Genomic DNA, 7,462 nt, shown 5'->3' with positions numbered 1-7,462 from the left:
AGTATTGAGATCACAGGGGAAGTGTATCTAAAATGATAATGCACTCTAGGAGGCTTCCTACCAAGGCGTCCCTAAAGCTTGAAAAAAAAAAAGCCAGAGCTACTTTGTATTAAAAAAAAAAAAAGGGTGGTTGGCATTTCCTTGTAGTGGGTTAAGGATCTGGTGTTGTCACTGCAGCAGCTGGCTCCGGTCACTTCTGTGACAAGGGTTCTATCTCTGGCTAGAGACTTCCACATGGCACTGGTGTGGAAGAAGCTCTTAAAGATTAAGAAGCATAAATAAATAAATAAATAAATAAATAAATAAATAAATAAATAAATGTGGGAAGGGGGCTCCAGGTAGATGAGAAAGCATAACTAAGGGCACAGAGATATAAAGCAGTTTGGTCCACATGGGGAAGTAGAAGGGGTTTAGCATGCGTTAGGAAAGACAGATAAATAAGCCTGGCTGAGACTAGTGGAATAAGGATGGAACAGCAGGGCTAGGTGTGCAGGGATGGGGGGGTGGGCATTACGGAACTAAGCTTTGGTGTTATTTTCTATAAAAACAGACATCTGTACAAGGTGCAGTGGGGACACAGAGGAGAGAGTGAATACTTGTACCTGAGAGGTCAGGTAAAACTTAGGTTTTACTATATTTCAATTATTTGTATACTAACAGTAGTACCATTTATTTCCCTGCTTGCTACGTGCCGGCTCAGCACTTTGCATACATTATCTCACCTAACTCTCACAACATCCTTGAAATAGGTGTTACTACCTTTATGCATAAAAGGGAAAGGAGGGGAGTTCTCTTCGTTGCTCAGTGGTTAACGAATCCGACTAGGAACCATGAGATTGCGGGTTCGATCCCTGGCCCCGCTCAGTGGGTTAAGGATCTGGCGTTGCCGTGAGCTGTGGTGTAGGTTGCAGACGTGGCTCGGATCCTGGATCCTGCGTTGCCATGGTTCTGGTATAGGCCAGTGGCTACAGCTCCGATTAGACCCCTAACCTGGGAACCTCCATATGCCTCAGAATCGGCCCTAGAAAAGGCAAAAAGACAAAAATAAATAAATAAATAAATAATTAAATAAAAGGGAAAGGAGTCTCAGATTAACAATGTTCCCAAGGTCACATGGCTAGAAAGCTGGACTAAATCAGAAGAATTCTTTAAAGTTCTGCATTATACTCTGCTGAGACCTTCTTGAGGCCAAGGGTTATGTCTTTTATTTTTCTGTGCCCAGACCTAGGGCTTAGAAGACGCCTAATAAACATCCGTTGAATACAAGGAGGCATGACCTTCCACTTTCTCCGTGCGAAAGCCCGTGGTGACGTCACTGTGAAACCTCCCAGCCGGTAGGGAGCGCTGTATCCATCTCAGCTCAGCGCGGCCCGCGGCGTAGCCTAGCTTTCCCAGTCCTTTGGCTGGAGTTCAGCCAATCCCGGCGCTCCGAAGGAGCCGGCGCCGGTGAGCGGGGTCCCGGGGCGAGGCCCCGCGGGTTCCTGGAATTGGCGACGTTGGTGCCCCCGGTGCGCCAGTGGAGGGCGGGAGCCCGACGGAGGAGTGCGGGCTGCGGCGCAGGTAAGCGAGCGTCCTGGCGGGCAGTCCTTCCCCCGTGAGCTGTTGCAGGGCCGCTTGTTGCTATGGCGACGGCTCCTGGCCTTGATCTCTGAGTTAGGGGAGGGGTGATGGCGAGCGTCAGCTCCGGCCCTGGCAAGGCCTAACGGCTCCCTCTCTTCCTGGGGCTCAGCGTCGGAGTCTCAGCGCCCTGCGGACACGGAGGCTGGGGCTTCTTGGCCTCAGGCACGTGAGTGAAGAAGGACGCTGACGAGGCCGTCAGCCTGGTGGGATCGGCGCAGGGGCCCGGGAACCCAGAGGAAGGAGGAGAACAGACCCTTGAACCCTGACCTCTTTGTGTTTTCATACCTGCTTTGGGTGCAAGTGACCGTCAGGATTAATTCTACCCACTCATGTCTCCCTTCCTCTCCCCTGCATTCCTCAAATTTCGGACTGCGGCTTCGCGTCTCACTGGGCCTCCGGACTCCCGCACAGGAGCGGGTTTCCCGGCAACCCGTTTGACCTTTCCCGGACACTCAGGCTCCCTCCGTGCGGGGCTGGAACTGTGCGTCACCGTGTTTACCAGACAGTTGCTTCTTTAGTTTTGATAATCTGGGGATGACTTGTTATTTAGTCTCATGTAATCAGCAAAGATACCTGTTGTGTATTCCTGCCGCCTTTTGAAAGCGGGTGGATGAATGACTACTGTGGTTTTAAACTAATGAGTTGCTTGAGCTCTCATTCATTCGACACACTTTTTCAGCACTTAGTGCCAGAAGGGGTGGGAGCGGTGGGGGATGGATAGGGCACAGTGGGGACGCACAAACCTGAGCCTTGCCCTCTTGGAGCGTGAAGAGAAATAGAAATAAATGGGGTAGGCCGGCTCACTGTGTGACACAGAGAAAGTGGTTATAAGTGTTGAATAAATGAGTGGATTAATTTATTTGGGAATGATTAGAATGTGAACAGTAGACAGAGGTAGAGCTTGTACTGCACATGAAATATAATATTAGTTGTGGACTCATGCTTCATATGTTTTAAGACAAATTGGAAATCTGAATGGAGAGTGGCTGTTGAGGGAAAGTGTTTGCTAGAAGAGAACTTGTTTACAAGGTAGGAAAGAAAATGGAGAAGTATTACGTTTGACTTCAAGGGTGACTCTTTTTGTTTTTTTATTTTCTGTTTTCTGTTTACAGCCACACTTGTAGCATATGGAATTTCTCTGCAGGCTAGAGGTCTAATTTGAGCTGCAGCTGCAGGCCTACACCACAGCCATGACAATGCAGTATCCTTAACCTACTACGTGAGGCCAGGGATCCAATTTGCATCATTACAGACACTATGTTGGGTTCTTAACCCACTGAGCCACAGTGGGAACTTCCAAGAGTGCCTCTTTTAACAACTCCAAAATATAATTTCACAGATCTCTGAGTGTAATCTTAAAGTTTGGAAAAAGGGAGGCTCTTCTAGATAGTGAAATGCCAGGTTGTTGGGAAAAAACTGTGGAAGCTCTCCTCAAGTCCAGGAGTTGGACAGAAACCGTCTACCTCTGCAGTGTGTTCTTTCCAGTAGAAGGAGCATAAGCGTTGCAGTTGGAGAGGCCTGAGTTCAAAATCAGTGGCTGTGTCACTTCTAGTGATCTTGGGCAAGTAAAGGTAATGACACTGGGCCTTTGTGGCCTTCAGGAGAAACCTGGGCTAATAATTCCTAGCTCATAGAGGTGCTGTGAAAATCAGATGATGACCAGTGTGTAAATTGTCCAGCATGGTGCCTGGCGCTGAGACCGGGACTCAGAGGGCAGTCTTGGAGCTGCTGCAGTTTTCTCCTTGATGGTGCAATATAGTCTTGGTTTCCCAAAATGCTGAGAATTGGAACTGAAGAGAGAGGAAGAAACGCATCTTATCTTTGGTGAGATTTTGATTGTTCCCGTTAGACTGGAGATAGCCAAGTTGGAGAAGTACCTACAGGGGCACAAAAGAAATGATCCTTCAGGTGAGACTTTGGAGCAAGTTACTTAACCCTGTGGTAACGCTGTCTACATCACAGAATGGACATAGGGTTAAAGGAGAGAGTATATACAATGTGCTTGGCCCAAGGTCTGGCATATAAGAAATGCTCAATAAATGGAGTGATCACTGTTAGAATTGTGAATAGTTGTTTTTCTTTGATAATTGTTAATAATGATAATCATTTGAGACTAAGTGGCAAAAACCAGTTTGTGTGTTTTTACATTATTTTGGTGTTGTCTTATTTCATTTCAGGAAGCCATGGGGCCATTCCACTTCTTTGTTTTTCTGCCATGGCTTGTGCAGTGGTTTTTATTTTTTATTTTAAAATTTTTTCTCTTTTTTATTTTTTATTTTTTTTTGTCTTTTGTCTTTTCAGGGCCACACCCTCAGCATGTGGAGGTTCCCAGGCTAGGGGTTGAATTGGAGCTGTAGCTGCTGGCCTGTGCCACAGCCACAGCAACACCAGATCTGAGCTGCATCTGCAACCTACACCACAGCTCATGGTAACTCTGGATCCTTAACCCACTGAGTAAGGCTAGGAATCGAACCTGCATCCTCATGGATACTAATTGGGTTTGTTACTACTGAGCCACAATGGGAACTCCTAATTTTTATTCTTTAAATAAATTTTGTTGGCGTATAGTTGACTTAGAAAGTTGTGTTAGTTTCAAGTGTAAAGCAAGTAAATCAGTTATAGATATACATATATTCATTCCTTTTCAGATTCTTTTCCCATGTACGTTGTGCAGTGGTTTTTTTAACATAGAATTTTCAAATCATATGTCGAGAGTGTATAATGGGTTGGTGATATTTTTAGGAGCTTATTATGCAAATATGAGGATGTGGCTTTGGTTGAAGAAAGCATATTTTGTAAAGGGGTTTGACCAATAGATTTGTAAAGTATAGGTTTATCTTCTATAGGTTAGAAAAGTCAAATTCAGCATAGGAAAAAGCTCTATTTATCTAAAATCCAGAATGGTTGAATAATGGATTGGGGTTTTGCTCCTCCTTCTTCATAGGAGGCAAAGAAACTACTCATTATCTTGGACCCAGGAGATTCGCAGTGGGATTGTGTGTGGTGGGGAAAGAGTGGCCAGCTCTGCTGGTGGTGAAATTGCGTAGAGCAGAGAGAGGCCCGATCTTGGAATGTTGGCAACTTGTGCAGGGAGGGCCTGGGGGTGGGGTCAGCAACAGGCTTGCAGCTGTATTAGGTAAGGCTCAGAGGTCCTCTTGTGGGGAACACTGCCACACATGGTTGTGTAATTGTCCGAGAGCGTAGTACATAAAATAGAGATTCTTCTCCCCTTCTCCAACAATTGAATCTTTTGAAATTTCCTAGGTTGTTTCAGGGACCCAGCTGTTGCATAAAGCAAGGGGTCCCCTCTTGCATTGCTCTGTGTGGAGTGAATGCTCAGTAAGTTGTGCCAGGCAGCCGGATGAGTGGAGAGCCCTGGCGGGTTGTCCGTATTTGGTGGGAAGGGGTGCTGGTTTCTCCCTAATGCGGCCTTGTGCTTTTCTGCAGATGTCATGTGGCCTGTGCTTTGGACCGTGGTGCGTACCTATGCTCCCTATGTCACATTCCCTGTGGCCTTTGTGGTCGGGGCTGTGGGCTACCACCTGGAATGGTTCATCAGAGGGAAGGATCCCCAGCCTGTGGAGGAGGAGAAGAGCATCTCAGAGCGCCGGGAGGACCGCAAGCTGGATGAGCTGCTAGGCAAGGACCACACCCAGGTGGTGAGCCTTAAGGACAAGCTGGAATTTGCCCCTAAAGCTGTCCTGAACAGAAACCGACCGGAGAAGAATTAACAAAGGACACAGGGCCCTATGGGTCCTTCAGTGGGCCTTGTCTGGCCCTGCCACCATGTCGACTCAGCTCTAGAACCCACATCTGATTTGCTTTATCGCTTCTGGCCCCTCTCGCCCCACACAGCCACACACTCTGGCTGCTCTGCTGTGGCCAGGCAGATGCGCTGGTAGCTGAGGGGCCAATGAAGAGGAAGGCTCACGAGGGTTCCAGCCTGAAAGTTGCATCTGCTGGTTGGTGGCCACCGCTGCTCAGGCTTCTTCGCTGCTGGGTGCACCACTGGGAGGAGTTATGAGATGAACACTGGCTCTCAGTCCCTTCGGGGAAGCAGTTCAGCCCCAAGGGGGAGTGGCTGGGATTGGGGGTTGTCTTTAGGAGGGATACCTACATGTCTAGTTCCAGTTTGCACTGGGAGGAGGTCACGGATCTGCCTGGCTCCCTTCACTAGCTTGACCTGTCTTTTGTGCTCGTTCTCCCTCCAGTCCTGGCCTAGCACTCAGGCAGGGATTCCCCTGGGAAGGAAAGCCCTTTCGTTCTTGGGAGCCCAGGCTGTTCACCTTGGGGCATGTGACTTCGCTTGAAAACAGTCACTACCTTTCACCCCCCCATCACTGTTCAGTGCAAAACTTGATTAAAGTGGTGTCTGAGAACCATATTGATCTAATCCTATCTTCCAGGTGGTGTTGGGGTCTCCTTAGAGTTATGCAAGTGCAGGCGACTCCAGGTAGGAAAACGCTGGCCTTTAACTGAGTAAGGACTTTGGGGCCATAAAAACTTTGTTCTACTAACAAGGTTGTACTGGGTCCCAGAGGCGCCCGTTCCCAAGAGCCTTTTTATCGTGATAACAAGAGGCTTATAGGACCTTTCAAAGTCTAAATTAGAGGAGCCCAGGAAGCTGAACAATTGTCAGTTTACCAATTTCATGCACGTACATATACACACATATAGTTTTCCCGGTGAAAGTAGTATTTGTACATTAAAGAACATTTGGTAGGGATTTTAAAAAGATGGTTTCCCAAGAGATCCCTCCATTGCACAGTGGGTTAATAATCCGGCTCATCTCATGGTGTTGCTAGGTCGATGCCTGATGCAATGGTTTAAGGATCTGGTGTTGCAGCTGTAGCCTAGGTTGTAGATGTGGCTCGGATTTGATCCTGTGGCCCAGGAACTTTATATGCTGTGGGTGCAGCCAAAAATGGGGAAAACAAAAACAAAAAACCCAAACAGATAGTTATCCACACTCTGAGGGCCCATTTACAGCTAAAAAGCTCACATTTTGGTATCTTTCACTAATTCTTGACATAGTTTTTTGCTTTCTTTCTGATATTATCACTATTGTACATTTAACTTTATATTCTTTTTTCACATGGTGTTTCACATCATGATCATTTTCTCATTTTATCATATGGTCTTCATAGTCCTCATTGTTTCAACAGCTGTATAATTGCCCATCGAGTGGGAACATAGCATAGGTTTTTTGTTTTTTGTTTTTGGCTGTGCTCACGGCATGTGGAAGATCTCGGGCTAGGGACTGAATCCACGCCACAGCAGTGACAATGCCAGGTCCTTAACCCACTGAGCCACCAGGGGACTCGGCATGGCTTGTTTTTTAAGTTTCCCTGTTATTAGACATTTGGATTGTTTCTGGTTCACTAGAAGAAGTACCGCAAAGAGTATCTTATATAAGGATTTTCCTGCAGTTTGGACTAAATGGTAGGAACAGTAAATGGCGTTTTGGATGAAATGGGATGAACAGTTTTAAGGGTCTCGGTGCCTAACACTAAATGTCTTTCCAAGGGGCTATAAGAGCTTATACTACATGCTGCCACTTAAGAGTTGTTGAGGAGTTTGGAAGGGGTGAGAGCAGAGAGTGGACCTATTGCCTGATGAAGGCGGCTGACCTTTAACCTGAATGAGAAAAGGCAGGCAATGAACATTTGATGAAGAACAAACTGCTTTAAAATGGGGGAGGGTGTGTACCCTGCTTCTGACCTCAGGATCTGGGGTGGGTGAAGATGGGATTCCTGAACAGGTAGAGATGCTGGCTGTGCAGTGGGAGGAGCTAGGGGACAGGGAAGGAGGTAGCCAGAGATTTAGGGGCAAGTTGAGTTGG

General features: G+C 47.1%; 1 protein-coding gene across 3 annotated transcripts; it reads left to right on the top strand.

Annotated features, from left to right (window-relative positions):
• The first annotated feature begins 1,361 nt into the window (after window positions 1–1,361).
• On the top strand, window positions 1,362–6,002 carry SMIM12 (small integral membrane protein 12). Of its 3 annotated transcripts, none has more exons than XM_047793266.1 (2): window positions 1,362–1,560; window positions 5,068–6,002. In XM_047793266.1, exon 2 carries the CDS (start codon window positions 5,073–5,075, stop codon window positions 5,349–5,351), a length of 279 nt encoding a protein of 92 aa, XP_047649222.1. In that variant the 5' UTR covers window positions 1,362–1,560; window positions 5,068–5,072; the 3' UTR covers window positions 5,352–6,002. The 3 variants fall into 3 exon arrangements, with proteins under 3 accessions (XP_047649222.1, XP_047649225.1, XP_047649224.1); XM_047793269.1 differs by lacking the exon at window positions 1,362–1,560 and adding an exon at window positions 1,661–1,782; XM_047793268.1 differs by lacking the exon at window positions 1,362–1,560 and adding an exon at window positions 1,661–1,786.
• Window positions 6,003–7,462: the final 1,460 nt, after the last annotated feature.

Source organism: Phacochoerus africanus, chromosome 8 (genome assembly GCF_016906955.1).
Source record: "Phacochoerus africanus isolate WHEZ1 chromosome 8, ROS_Pafr_v1, whole genome shotgun sequence".
Lineage (NCBI taxonomy): Eukaryota > Metazoa > Chordata > Mammalia > Artiodactyla > Suidae > Phacochoerus > Phacochoerus africanus.
This window is presented reverse-complemented; position numbering and strand designations above follow the sequence as displayed.